The following is a 15,358-nucleotide window of genomic DNA, read 5'->3' as shown; positions in this document are numbered from 1 at the left end:
GCGAGTCAAAGAAGCCACAAATGGCGGGGCATTCAATCTCTTGTAACATTGCTTACCGTGAGATGTCGGAGACTGAGAACGCTGCCGTTGACAACGGAGTGAAGAACAGCACTCCAGGTAACAATCTCTGGTCCGGGAGGAAGATCGACAACGTGAGCTGGAAGTCCGCGACAACCACGCAGTCAGAAGGTTCATGTGCCTTTGGCATCAATCGCTGACAGGCGTCACACTTATCGGCATAGTGGTGCTCGTCCAGGCACCCCATACAGATGGAGTGTAGGTCCGTACCCAACATCTTGTGAGCACAGGACCCACAAGACAAACCCAGAGGGCATAGACCACACTGTTTCAGACGGAAAAAAGTTTGTCATAGCGGGCCGAAAAACCGCCAGAGATAGCTTCTCCAGATCCATTGCGTTGCAGCGAGGAAAGAAGAAACGGACTTCCGCGCGGCAGAGGGGACACATAAGGCTCCACTGATGTCAGATCCAGAGACATCATCACTGAGCCTTACAATGCCGTCCCCTTGTGCGCAGCAGTACTGAGACACATTTCCGGATCCAGGCTGGCACCTTGGGAGAATTCAAAAGTTAAGGAATCTGTGGCTAGATGTCTCTATCAGATATAAATATTTAAGAGAAGGCAGTGGCCCCACAGACCTCTACTTAAGTCTTAAAAAATGTTTTGTTGTTTTCATTTTTTTCGTTTGATGGAAAACCGGCTGCTTTGAAAAGAAAAAAAGATACATTTATTCAAAAGCAGTCACAGACATGGTGGTCTGCAGAACCCAGCAGTCCCCCATCCCTGTGATGGCTGCATTTCCTAATAAGTCGCAAACTGTGACCTACTCATTAATATTCATGAGGTAGGCCTACTGCGACCTCCATTAGTAATTGCAATTTCCAACTTCTAGTTTTTTTTACATTAGAACTTGGGATTTACCTAATTAGGATTTGCAAAGAATCGCAATTAGGAAATCGCAATCCCTTAATTCTCTTCATATGGCAAATAGTTATTAAAAGTTCGTTTTCACTCATGAACTCAGGAAACACTCCTGCCCTGATGGCAATGCTATTAGTAAACTAAGAGGCAGGCCTGGGATCATGAGTACCCTATATGTGAGTTAGATTCTATTTTTATAACACATGGAGAAAACGTTTAGTCTATTTAAACAAAAGAGGTTGCTTTTTTGTGCAGCAGAAATGCTGAATTCACATATTTGAAGGTGCTCTCAAATGTGATACTGAAGAAAAAGGCTGTTCTGTAAAATAAAATATTTGTCTAGGATCACACAATTTGATACCAGTTTACAGGTCAAGTTGATTATTCAGTTTACTAGACCAGCAGGTCTAGTAACTTTTTAATGATTTGTCGAGGCTTGTCACAGGAACCAGGTTACAGTCCCCATGAATTATATAAACATGATCGGCAGAAGCACGCCCGCAAACAGCAGAAGATACTCTTTTCATAACAATATCCATGGCTGCATAAACACTAGACCATTGCAAAAGGGAGGGTGAAACCCAGTAGAAATGGAAACCCAATAGAAATGTCAACAATGAAACGCAATGGCAGGACAGACTCCTCCAGCAACAAGGAACACAGAAAGGACATAGACAGTCAAATGTATCCTTGCAGCCAATACAGCGAACAATGAGCCTGCTTTTGGGATGTCAAGAATCCCTGCACAGGAGAGAAAAAGCTACATAGGACAGGAGAGTATGCTCACCTCAAGACCTGTTCATCACCTGCTCAAAAATGCACAGCAAATCAGTCTGAACAACCCACGGAACGTGGAAGGGGCTCAGGCAAGCACTGCATTATAGTGACAGAGGAGCACATGATCTGGTGACAGAGTCCATTGTGTCAAGACAGGCCTAAATAGACTGTGTGTGTGTGGGGGGGGGGGGGCATGGGGGAGTAAGGGAAAAGAAGCACACAAGGAATGGAGCAAAAAGGAGGGTGGGGGAAATGCAAACGAGGGTGAGAACATGGAACAAATGGCTAAGCAAGAATAATAGATGAGTAAAATGCACACCTTTCCTTAATTCAGTTGATATTCTAGTTCAATAGTTGCGTGTGTTAACTGTTGCCGTGATCCGTCCCAAAGTCACGGAGTGCAAAAGGAGAAGCACACAGGCAACAGAGCTTCAAAAAGTGCAGGGTGGAGATAAGCACATGCGGGAGACAGCTACAGGAACATGTCTAATGAAGTGCTGGGCAAAAAGAAAAAATACTTCCCTGAATGTGATCAGTTAACAACACAATTTCAGAGACAATGCTCCACGGAAGGGACAAACAAGGTGGATAGAGTAAGCCACGGATTAAGAAGCCAGTAAACAGTAGTGACAATAAAGTAAGCCAACCAATGGTAAGCAATGGTGGGCTTTAAGCCCACACTAAGTTCTTGGTAAGCTCCTAATAAGTCTTTTGAAATCAGACACCTTTGCTGCCTGGTGGGCTCAGCCTACAATGGTTTAAAATTAACTTTGTCTTACCAGGTTTTTCTAGCTTCTCCATCTCATCTGCTCCAGTCCCAGCAATGCAGCTGCTCTCCAGGCCAAATGAGGGGTCCACTTTTCCATAGACTTTTGCTGCCTCCTGCACTTTTTTTACATGTGCTTCAACAAGTTCAAGCGGTACTTCCTCACGAACACGGGAAAACTCCTCTGACAAGTGCAAAAAACAAACAAAAAACGTTCAGTAATTTTTCCTCTAACCAACAAATACTCTAGTCTGGTATATCACTTATGGCAAGTAGTAGATGAAGTAAGCAAAACCAGTATTCCTTCAGATGTCAATTATATTGGGCTCTACCCAGATTCCAAGTTTTCTTGTGCTCCAAATGCTTTTGGCCTCTACCCCATAAAATCAACTTTATGTTGCTGCATAGCTAGCATGATCACTTCTTACAAGTTATTTGTCCCAATCTGGTGATTATGCAAAGCCAGTGCAACATCCCCAAATGTAAAATAGTCTTTTTTTTTCCCTGCTCAAAGCTTTTTTTTTGGCTCCAAGACCAATACATTAAAAATAAATCCTGAGGGAGGAGCCTAGCTCGCGGCCGTAATGGTCGCCCTTTAGCTCGGCTCCCGCAGCCCTCCATCCTGACTGCCTATCCTGTCTTTTATCCTGTCCCGGGACGGTGCATTTTCGGGGAATTGGAAACATAACGACTTGTTTGTCCTTACCATCTGACCCCGGGGTCTCGGCGTGCAGTGGCTCCGGAGTTGTGGCCTCCGAGAGATCGGGGCCTCTGCGAGACTTGGACCGGGACCTGGCCGGTGGGATCCGACGGCTCTCGGCCCCGGCCGAGAGCGAGAACCAGTGTTGGGAGCCGATGTGCGAAGATCCCGGCGATCCTGACCCGGTCCTGCCCTGGTGGCCGCGTGGCCGACGCGGGTGAGAAGCCCCGGGACCTGATTCTGAGAGGGGGTCTCCCCCCGCCGCTGCTTTGTCCGGCGGCCCTGGTCCTCGGGGCCCGGACTCCGCTTGTTTGGGGCACCGGTGCTGGTGCGGGCGGAGACCCATTTTGGGCGGACATCCTTTTGGCATCGAGGCCGCCCTTGCTGGGACCCCCGGCGCTTGTAAAGTCCTACATTTGAGAACTGTTATTTCCGGGGGTCCTCGTGGGCGGCGATTGGGCTGATTCACGAAATGGCGGCCGGCCCTCTGGAACGAGAGTCACCCTGTGGCGGCGGGCCCGAGTTGCCTGATTGTGTGGGGATCGGATCTGGTGGGCGTGAGCCGACAGTCAGATATCCTGGAAGCCCTGAGATCCCTGCACGCTTCCCTGGCCCTGGGCGTCTCGGTGGGTCCGCCACGATCCGCCGCCATTTTGGGCGGCCGTTTCTTCTTGTCGCCCTCTTGTTTCGATGACTTCATTGCCTCACCCCCCTCGATTGACCTGAGTGTCTCCACCACTGATCGAGGATCGTGTAGTGTGCTGGTGACTTTGGGGCGCCCTGCCTTTCAAGGTTCGGACCCCGGGGACTCGGATGCTGTACTGCGACCCTGTTCGACATTGTTGCCTGAAACTATGGGTGGACTTCCTCCTGTCCCTGCTTCGATGACTTTGCCTGTGTCTATAATTGGGACCACCTCGCCCGCTCCAGTGGCGCATCTGAACTCCTGTTTTTCATGGCTCGTGCTTCGATTGTTGATGCATCGGTATTTTCAGTTTGGACTACTGCTCACTTGTGGATCTATCTACACCCCACGTAGCTATGCTAGTCACCATTCCACTCGATTATATGCTGATTTCGTATTTAGTATGTGGTTGTACATTGCCATGTGGTGGGTGGGGTTTGTCGCTCGGAAGGGTTGGGGGTGAAATGTACGACTTCTGCTTGATTCCCGGTATGCGATTTCGTTGCACAATTGTTTCTGATCGTAGGAGGGTGGGAGGTCCCCTTCTCCTAATATTTTGTGGCGCGTGATGGGATGTCGTCCTGGTCTGTTTTTGATTGTACTTGTCGGGTTGGGCGGAGGGCTGCGGCCTACCGTTTGTATTATAGTTATTCTGCTCCTCCCTCCTGTTTTCTTTTCTCCGCTTTGTGGCCTTTTTGTCTCGTTTTTCTTTCTTTCTTCTCGCTATATTTCGGGTTCTGGTTTAGGGCGACAGGCACGCTGTTTGAAGGGTAGGCCATAGCCTTCTACAGGGGTGCAGGGTGGGACGGGTGGGTTGGGTTCTGTTTTTTGTTTGTTTTCTGGTTCTATGGCCCTTTTGTATCTCTTTTTCGTGAGGCCGCGTCTGTCCCGACCTCCTATGGTGTGTTTCGGGTGGGGGTATGGCATCGTTACTTCTCCTGCTATATTTCGGCTGTCTTTCTTCCCGATCGCCATGCCCCACTTGGGCCGCTAATCCTTTTGTCTCCTGTCCTCCCGCCACGGGGGGCCGTGTCGGCGTGTCTTTTACCTTTCTTTTTTCATATTTCCTGATTTCCTTTTTATTGTTCTGTTTTTCTTCCCTCCATTTTCCTTTCCCTTCCTCTTCCCCCCTCCCTACCTAGTCCCCCCCCCCCCTTTTTTCCTTCCTGCGTCCCAGAGGGTACTATGACGGGCGGGTTTTAATGCATTGTCTTCCGATCCCTCTGTTCTGGCTTGGTAGTGTCTCGGGTGGCGGGCGTGTTACGATGATAATGCTCAGGGGCTGACTGTATCTCACATATCCTGATTTCTTGACTGCATTGTGTTGTCCCCCTGATATTTTGCCCCATGCCCCCTTCTTAATGTTGAGGTTGGTTACGGGATGTTGGATGCCTCCGTATTGCAAGTGTGCCTGTCATACGTCCTCTCCCCTTATTGTAAAATTAAGCCTTATTTACTCCTGTGTTTTAGCCCTTTAGTTTCTGTATCTCTTCTCCCCTATTGTGATTGTGCTGCCTCTGCTTTGTATTGATTGCTTATGTAATATTTGCCTGGTGACTCCTGACTGTTTTGTACACTGCGGCCGGCCGGCTTGGTTGTGGGCCTCGATTTGTCTTCTTTTGATGTCAATAAAGGTTTTCCAAAAAAAAAAAAAAATAAATCCCATAAACAAATCACGCTTGCGTCTGAACATCTTTTTAACACTGTGGTCTTCCCATGCAACACCTAAGTCCCCCAACAGTTTCATTAAAGGAATATAGTCTATCCTCACTCATATGTCTTTAACGACTATGCTCCACAAAAACATCACTCGGGCATCAATGTTTCTTTAACACACCAAACAATGATCTCCAAAGTCGGTAAAATCTGGCAAATGCATCCTATTCCCTTCAACAGAATACTACAGTCGCCCCATGCACTCTCAAACAAATGTTCATTCCCATTGTCTCACTGAATGCAATGAAACTATAGTGTAACCTGCAAAGTTGATGGTTGAAGGGCCATACGAAGCATCAACAAATAATCAAGGAACGCACCATATGCCAAAACAACTGGACACAAGAACAACCAGAAGTGAAAGAAAGGTTAGCACAGGAAGTTACACAGTAATACTTGGAGGCTTTTCAATGAAATGATTATAAGGGAAAAGTAGAAGTGGATGTAAAGAAAATCCGAAGGGTCTGACAGTTGATCTGGGAGCATAGACATTTATAGACTAGGAGCCATCTATAGTGACAACAATCAGGGACACTGGCAGGGTATTGCAATCTTCATTTGCTCACCATAGCCATGTTGATAACAGTTAAAATGAATGTTGGATCATCATAGTGATTTAGGCTCTAAACACACCAAAAAAGTAAAAGCGCCACTGAATGGAAACAAACTTGAACAAACATAAGTGGTGACAGAGTGAATAAAGACATGAACAAGAATCCTGAGTGACAGGTGTGAGCACAACATGGCAGATCATACCTAGAGCTGCTTTGGCAGCTGCAGACGCCACCCGGGGATCAACCACAGATGCCAAGAAGGCGACTGTGCTCATGACAGGGTTCCCAGACTGACTGAATGGCACAGGCTGGTAAGCAAGTGGGCCGAGTGAAGAGTCAGAATTCTCAAGGTAGGGGTCTTCGATAGGAAGCCTGAGAAAGTGCAGGATGCACTCATCCTGAGTGCGGCTTCCCACATGCTCAGACACCTTATTCCAGTCATCTTTGTACATTTCAAGTGCCTAAAAGGAAGAGAACAAGGGTTAGTGATTGTACATTAAGCTACTCTCTGCCTTCCAAGGCTCTTGCTCGAATGTATCACAAAAAAGAACAAGAATCAGCAAGGAGTAAATGTCAATATAGTAAACAAGAGCATACATACTTTGCAAAAGGTCAGCTCTCAATGCCAGCTGCCCTGCAGCATCCACCTCTTTCAAGTGCCCCATGTTCCACCAGCTTGCTGTGAAAATCAGTTTATGGACATATTGAGCAAGTTGCTTACATTCAATAATCTTTCTGGTGGATACTGTAATTGCAGATTCTGCACCTTTTTAATATTCCCTATGCATCAGACTGGATCCAGAAAGTTTCAACCAGTAGGCTTGCGTGCCAGTAAGAGGCAATGTGTGGTTCCACTCCAGAGGTGACAAACAGAGCTGTATGTAAGTGCCACTCATGAGCGCTGACGTCAGTTGCTTTCTAGAGCCAACTGGTAGGTTGGCATCACCAGTGTGCTCATCTCTATATTAGGACCTCTTTAGATGGGAAAATGTCAAAATCATAGAATTGGGAGGCAAGAGGGTCAGTGAGGAATTTGTAGTTTGAGAATGTACCAGAAAGATAGCTAAGAATGGTAAGTAACTTGTTTGCTTGATGGATATTTCTAACCTCAAATTCCTCACCTTGTGAATAGTTACTATAGCAGTATTTACCAAGATGGTAAGTCAGAACTAACTAAAAAGTGCAGCAGGACAGAGTGAGAAAAATGTTCCCTTTGACGAACATGACTATTAAGGCAGTAGTGCTTTGTGAATACGAGTACCAATGCAGACATAACCGCCTTCACTCTGGATAATCCTACAAGAAGCTAATCATGTACTTTTTTCCTTTGGTGAGATCAATATAAAAGATAAGTGCGCTTTAGGGTCCAAACAATAGTGTCTCCTTTCCGGAGGTGGAGCAAAGAATCTCAGACGGGTGAAAGCCTGCCCGAAATGAAATGGAGTGGACACTTTCAATAAAAGGAAGCTTGGGTCATCAACTGCAACGTACCTGGAAAACATGTGTTGGCAGAAACAGCATGTAGCTCGCTCACAATATCTAGCTTATGGGTTGGCAACGAGAATAACTGTTGTCAATATAAGAAGTGTCAATGGACAGCTGTACATTGATTGACTTTACTCTTCTACTTCTCACATTGCTCATGTCACAACAAAGTAATACAGGCACTATGCTTCACTTTGAAAAAGGTCATGTACCTGATCACAGATTATGCTTGCTAATCGACTGTTACTTAGCATCATTTAACTCAACTTCCAGGATCCCTGCTTTGAGCATATTACTATCTGGATTACTGGGCCTCATGTGATAGCCTTCACTCATCCTACTGCTGTATTGAACAAGTAACTTACCTTTGGTAACGCCTTAACTGATAGTGACTATATAGAGTGGCAGATTCCTTACCTTAGAATTACCCCCAGGCGTCAGACTGGATCCAGAACTTTTTTGTGGGAAGTACCACCGTGAGCAAGCAGGTGGCATCACTCGGCTTTGCATAGTGTGGTCTGCGCCGGAAGTCATGAGTGGTGCCTAAATACGTGCCAAACTAGCATGCTAATATCAGTTTGTTTCGCAAATTTCTATACCAGGAGCGCAGAGTAGCGAAGACTACTGACCACTGATGCATGGGACTAGGGCCCTGAAAAGGAAGTAGCCCTGGACCTATTAATCTGTTCGTAGAGCGGGAAGGATTGTTGAGATGGTAAGGAATCTGCAACTAGATAGTCTCTACCAGATAAGGCGTTACCAAAAGTAACTTGCTAATCTGATTGAGACTTTTACAAGCAGATTCCTTACCTTAGAATAGATACCCAAACAACCCCTCTCTAGAGGTAGGTCTGCAAATTGATTTGGAGTAGGAAGTCCTGCATGACAGAACAGGTAAAGTGCCCATCCCAATGGATCGGCCTGTCCCGGGAGTAGTGCTTGTTGAATGTGTGTAGTGAGGCCCACATTGCTGGCTGGCAGATATACAGGACTGAAACTCCTTGTGCTAACTCAGTGATCATAGCCTTTGCTCTGGTGGAATGAGTACACACATCCTATGAGTGTTTCTTCTTGGCCAAAGTGTAGCTGATCTTAATGCACAAGTTACTACTTGTTTAACGATATATCTGTAAGAGACATTAGTTGGTGATAGATTCCTTACCTTAGAATATCCCCAGGCGTCAGACTGGATCCGGAAATTTTTTGCGTAGCAGTACCCATGCGAGTCGGAAGGCGTCGTCCACGGGTCCGCATCAGTCGTCGGCGTTGTGGCGCCGTGATGACGTCGTCGGAGTACTTAGACGACGCCTCCGCGTGCTGACGTCAGTTCTTACACAGCTTTTCTGCGCCAGATACGCAGAACCATGATAGAACAAACACTGGTGCAATGAAACTAGGGCCCTGAAAGGGGAAGACCTTAACCCTAGATATCAGTTCGCACAACGGGGAGGATGGGTGGGTCGGTAAGGAATCTATCACTAACTAATGTCTCTTACAGATGTATCGTTACACAAGTAGTACCTTGTGCATCTGAAAGAGACACGTTACTGATAGGTTCCTTACCTTAGAATAGATACCCCAGCAATACCAACCCCGGTGGTGGGTCTGAGAATCAATAATCACACCAGAAAGTCCTGGAGGACGGAATGGCCAAAGAAGACATCCCTCCGGACTTGGCTGTCCAGGCATTAGTGTCTTGCGAACGTGTGCAGTGAGGCCCACATAGCTGCCTGACAAATGTCCTGCAAGGGCACACCTCGGCCCAGGGCAGTTGTAGTCGCGGTGGCCCGAGTGGAATGAGCCCTCAGCCCAACAGGAGGTTCCTTCTTAGCCAAGGAGTAACACGCCTGGATGCACAAGATGATCCACCGAGAGATGGTCCGCTTGTGCACCGCCGTCCCTTCTTAGCGCCCACGTAACCAACAAAGAGTTGGTCATCCACCCGGAACAGGCGTGTGCAATCCAGATAGTAAGAGAGCGCATGTTTTGGGTCCAGATGGTGGAGCTGCTCTTCGTCTTTAGAGGGGTGCGGAGGCGGAAAGAAGGTGGACAAAGTGATGGACTGCCCGATGTGGAAGGCCGTGACAACCTTGGGCAGGAAAGAGGGTCTTGTCCGCAACACAACCTTGTCCGGATGGACAGAGAGGAAAGGGGGTGTAGAAGAAAGAGCCTGGAGCTCACTCACTCTCCTGGCAGAGGTGATGGCAACCAGGAAAGCAGTCTTCAAGGTAAGAAGACGGAGAGGACAGTTATGGAGCGGCTCAAAGGGGGCACACATGAGATAGGTAAGTACAAGGTTCAAGTCCCACTGAGGCATCACAAATGGAACAGGAGGGAACATGTGCGTGATGCCCTTCAAAAACCTATTTACAATTGGGGACTTGAACAAAGATGGCTGATCAGATAGCCTTAAGAATGCGGAAAGGGCAGAAAGGTAGCCCTTGAGAGTGCCCAGAGCAGAGCCCTGCTGGGCAAGAGAAAGAAGGAAGAGGAGAACCTCAGAAAGAGGGGCAGAGAGTGGATCCACAGCCTTTGCTGTGCACCATGCCACAAATCTGTTCCACCTGCAGGCGTATACCGACTTTGTGGAGGGACGCCTGGCTGCCAGAATGACATTACAGACTTCAGGAGTCAAGTCAAATGGCCTCAACTGTCGCCGCTCAATCTCCAAGCTTGTACGTGGAGACTGGACAGGTTCGGGTGAAGGACCGTCCCCTGCTGCTGCGACAGAAGGTCCTCCCGAAGAGGCAGACGAATCGGGGGATCGACTGACATGCTGAGTAGCTCGGGATACCAGTATCTTCGTGCCCAGTCCGGAGCCACAAGGATAACCTGGGCCCGGTCGCGCCTGATCTTCTTCAGCACTCTGGGCAGAAGTGGTATAGGCGGAAAGGCGTACAATAGACCGCCACTCCACTCGCGACGAAAAGCGTCTCCGAGCGAGTGCCGCCTTGGAAACTCCAACGCGCAGAACTGATGACATTGCGCGTTCTCTTCTGTGGCGAATAGATCTAACCAAGGCTCTCCCCACTGCTGAAAGAGACCTTGCGCCACGTCCGAGTTCAGATGCCATTCGTGATCCATCATGCACCGACGGCTGAGCTCGTCCGCCCTGGCATTCAGAGAACCTGCCAGGTGTTGAACCACCAGGGTCACGCCCTGATGTTCCAGCCACTGCCAGAGGCCCAGAGCCGCCTGGCATAGGGTCCACGACCCCACCCGTCCTGTTTGTTGCAGTACCACATGGCGGTGGTGTTGTCAGTGAACACCTGCACTACACTCCCCCGGACAGAGGGGAGGAATGCCTTCAGTGCAAGTTGGATCGCCCGCAGCTCCAGAAGGTTGATGTGGAGCTGGGACTACGCCGGAGGCCAGAGGCCTCTGATCTCCGCCTCTCCCATGTGGCCCCCCCAGTCCAGGAGGGACGCGTCCGTCACAACCACGTGCTCCGGGTGTGGTAGGGAGAGGGATCTGCCACTGACCCAATCTCTGTCCGTGACCCACCACTGCAACTGTCTTGCAGTGCCCTCCGAGATCAAGACATGGTCGGACAATTTGCCCTGATGCTGGGCCCACTGAAACTTCAGGTCCCACTGCAGAGCCCGCATCAGCCACCGGGCATGATGCACCAGAAGGATGCAGGAGGCCATCAGCCCCAGAAGCCGCAGCGTCAACCTGACCGAGACTCGGGATAAAGGCTGAAAGATCGGAATCAGAGCCTGAATATCCCGAACCCGCTGTTCTGGAGGATAAACCCGAAACTGCGCCGAGTCTAGAACCGCTCCTATGAAGAGGAGCTTCTGAGAGGGACACAGGTGTGACTTCGGCACATTGATGGAGAACCCCAGCAGGTGCAGGAGATCGGCCGTAGTCTGGAGGTGGCCGACGACTGTCTGGGGCAAGCCCGCCTTCAACAACCAGTCGTCGAGGTAGGGGAAGACTGACACCCCTAACCTGCGCAGATGAGCTGCTACCACGCCATCACTTTCGTGAACACCCGTGGGGCACTGGTAAGGCCGAAGGGGAGCACGGTAAACTGAAAATGCTCGTGGCCTACCGTGAACCGCAGTTAACGCCGGTGGGCCGGCAGGACGGGGATATGAAAATAAGCGTCCTGAAAGTCCAACGCTACCATCCAGTCACCGGGGTCCAGGGCAGCTAAGACCTGAGCCAAAGTCAGCATCTTGAACTTCTCCTTCCGGAGGAAGCCGTTGACATTCCGTAGGTCCAAGAGTTCAAGTTCAAGTTCGGGCATTTGTATAGCGAACTACTCACCCAGAGGGTCTCAAGGCGCTTGGGGAAGGGGTTCATTATTTGTCGAATAGCCAGGTTTTAAGTTCTTTTCTGAAGGAGATGTGGTTTTGAGTAAGGCGGAGGCGAGTGGGGAGTGAGTTCCAGGTCTTGGCAGCAAGGAAGGAGAATGATCTGCCACCCATGGTGGATTTTCGGATGCGCAGGACTGCGGCGAGGGCTTGATTGGACGATCTTAGTTGGCGGGTGGGTTTGTAGAAGGACAGTCGAGTGTTGAGGCATTCGGGTCCTAGATTGTAGAGGGCTTTGTGTGCGTGGGTGAGGAGGCGGAAAGTAATTCTTTTGTTGACGGGAAGCCAGTGGAGGTCTTTTAAGTGTCCAGTGATGTGGTCTTGGCGAGGGATGTCTAATATGAGTCTCGCTGATGCGTTTTGGATGCCTTGAAGTTTTTTCTGTAGTTTTGTTGTGATTCCGGCGTAGAGGGCGTTTCCATAATCCAGACGACTCGTGACTAGTGCGTGGGTGACAGTCTTTCTTGTCTCGAGGGGGATCCAGCGGAAGATCTTCTTGAGAATGCGAAGTACGTTGAAGCAGGAGGATGAGACTGCGTTGACTTGTCTGGACATCGAGAGAGAGGAGTCTAGGATGAAGCCAAGGTTACGTGCATGGTCTGTGGGAGTGGGTGCTGTGCCCAAGGCGGAGGGCCACCAAGAGTCGTCCCAGGCAGAGGGGGAAGATCCTAGGATGAGCACCTCGGTTTTGTCCGAGTTGAGTTTTAGGCGGCTATGTTTCATCCATTCGGCTACTTCTTTCATGCCTTCGTGAAGATTGGTTTTGGCGGTGTTGGGGTCTTTGGTGAGTGTAGGAGAGTAGGGTCTGCAATCCTATGATCACCCAGATTTTTGCTTTTTGCTGCACTGGTTTACGACTTTCCCTGGCTGTGGGCCTGCTAATCAGACCCACAGCCTAGCTGTTCTCTCTATCCAAATTGTACTCAGGTACTGAATTGGCACTGGGCCCTCTCCAAGTCCCTGTACCCAGGGCTGAGGTGCACCCAGAAGTCTCCCAGGGGCTGAAGCATGTATTGTGCCACCCCTGGACTGACTAACTAAACTGACACAACTGGCTGCACGACAGCTGGGGCAAGGTGGTGTACTCACCCTTTGCTGTAGATATAGTATACCTATATCTAACCCCAAAATGGACACACAGATCTATCAGTCACTCCTATGGCAGGCCTTAACAATCCTGAAGGCAGAGTGCTTGGAATCGTGTGAGATGGTGCTCTGGCATGAGCTGAGCCTGTCTGCGGCTTTCGGGATCCATCCCTTAGCCGTTTCCATGATATCGCATACCATATACTCTTAAGTGCATTATAATCCTCGCGGTTATATGCCAACTCTGGTATCGCTTTATCAAAACATGTCGAGTAAGGTGTCATACGAATTGGAATACTAACCCCTCGCCAATTCTGGCGACGGGGTTAGCATTCCACCCTTCTAGAGGGACACGACATGTATGTAACCCCTAACCCCGGTTAAAGTCAAACAGAGCCTCAGCTCCACAAAATGGATGCTGCCACCGAGACACAAGTCTGCCCTCCTGCTGCTGGGAGTCCTCCCAGAGCAGGAGATAAGGACAAAGGGTTTCCTGCCAGGGGCGGTGCCAGCACCGTCCCAGACAGGATTTTGTGTATCCTAGGTAGGCAGGGCTTCAGAGGAAGGTGACTGCAAGTGGCACCCCGGTGCTCACTATGCATAGGCCGGCTTGAACCAGTTCCAGGGACACTCCAGACCCTGAGCTGGGGAAAAGCCCGCCAAGGAAGTGGGTGTAACCACCCCCGTCCTGGTCCCACCCATAGGGCAGGACTTAGTCGCGTGCCAGCCCCCTTTTCTCAGATAAAGGTAGGAGCAGGCCCCCTTCCAAATTAGATCATCTTTGGAATCAAGATACGACTTTCTGCGAAAGGACTTCAAGATTTCCTTCTTCAAGATTCTCCCTTGTGACTAAGGAGTAGTCACCCTGCATACGCAGGCACCATCGCAAGAACACTGCGGTCTGCTGTAAGTCCTTCCTCCGGAATCCGACTGCCCAGCTCGACAAGACCCGGCTTCCCTGGCGCCTCCGACCTCTACTCACCTCTACAGCCAAGCTGAGAACCGTGAGTGCGACGAGACCTCAAGGGACCGACTATTGCCAAGACTGCACGACTTCTGCACAGCAAGCCCGCCGAGTAATTTCCTGGTGAGTGCTTTGGGGTCCGAGAAGCCCCGACCCTGAGCAGCTCCAGCACCGAAGATCAGCCCCCCAGCATCTCCACGATCGGCGTGGGGCCCTTCTGCTTTTTGCTGCTCACCGCGTTGTTTGGCTACTAGCCCGCTGGCTTGTGGCCTTCTGAACGACGCCCGACGACATCACTGCTGCTGGTCTGGTTGCTCCAGACTGGCCCTTGCTCCCTTCCAGAAGAGGAGCACCCTGGACCCTCCTGGTCCACTCAAGACGCCATTTTGAGTCCACCGTGTGGGCTTGAATTAGCCAAGGCTTTGTTGCCCAATCCTGGGTTCTTCGACGCCGACAGCTTCATCCATCGTGGGACAGCTCGCCTCTCCATCCTGGTCGCCGACAACGCCTCCTGGTCCGTGAGATCTGCCGAGTGTAGGAGAGTAGGGTCTGCAATCCTATGATCACCCAGATTTTTGCTTTTTGCTGCACTGGTTTACGACTTTCCCTGGCTGTGGGCCTGCTAATCAGACCCACAGCCTAGCTGTTCTCTCTATCCAAATTGTACTCAGGTACTGAATTGGCACTGGGCCCTCTCCAAGTCCCTGTACCCAGGGCTGAGGTGCACCCAGAAGTCTCCCAGGGGCTGAAGCATGTATTATGCCACCCCTGGATTGACTAACTAAAACTGACACAACTGGCTGCACGACAGCTGGGGCAAGGTGGTGTACTCACCCTTTGCTTTAGATATAGTATACCTATATCTAACCCTAAAAATGGACACACAGATCTCCTATCAGTCACTCCTATAGCAGGCCTTAACAATCCTGAAGGCAGAGTGCTTGGAATCGTGTGAGATGGTGCTCTAGCATGAGCTGAGCCTGTCTGCGGCTTTCGGGATCCATCCCTTAGCCGTTTCCATGATATCGCATACCATATACTCTTAAGTGCATTATAATCCTCGCGGTTATGTGCCAACTCTGGTATCGCTTTATCAAAACATGTCGAGTAAGGTGTCATACGAATTGGAATACTAACCCCTCGCCAATTCTGGCGACGGGGTTAGCATTCCACCCTTCTAGAGGGACACGACATGCCTGTAACCTATAACCCGGTTAAAAGTCAGACAGAGCCTTAGCATCCACAAAATGGATGCTGCCACCGAGACACAAGTCTGCCCTCCTGCTGCTGGGAGTCCTCCCAGAGCAGGAGATAAGGACAAAGGGTTTCCTGCCAGGGGCGGTGCCAGCACCGTCCCAGAC

At 49.8% G+C, this 15,358-nt stretch overlaps 1 protein-coding gene across 6 annotated transcripts in view; it reads right to left on the bottom strand.

Moving 5' to 3' along the window:
* SMARCC1 (SWI/SNF related BAF chromatin remodeling complex subunit C1) overlaps window positions 1–15,358 on the bottom strand; it is an 873,495-nt gene that overhangs the window by 390,565 nt on the left and 467,572 nt on the right. For all 6 annotated transcript variants that reach the window (XM_078662530.1, XM_078662531.1, XM_078662534.1 and 3 more), the window contains exons 20-21: window positions 6,343–6,601; window positions 2,499–2,669 (exon numbers count right to left, since the gene is read on the bottom strand). In XM_078662530.1, coding sequence (XP_078518656.1) covers window positions 2,499–2,669; window positions 6,343–6,601 — 430 coding nt within the window. The remainder of the gene's footprint in view (window positions 1–2,498; window positions 2,670–6,342; window positions 6,602–15,358) is intronic.

The sequence above is a fragment of the Lissotriton helveticus genome, chromosome 10 (assembly GCF_964261635.1).
Source record: "Lissotriton helveticus chromosome 10, aLisHel1.1, whole genome shotgun sequence".
NCBI classification, from domain to species: domain Eukaryota; kingdom Metazoa; phylum Chordata; class Amphibia; order Caudata; family Salamandridae; genus Lissotriton; species Lissotriton helveticus.
This window is presented reverse-complemented; position numbering and strand designations above follow the sequence as displayed.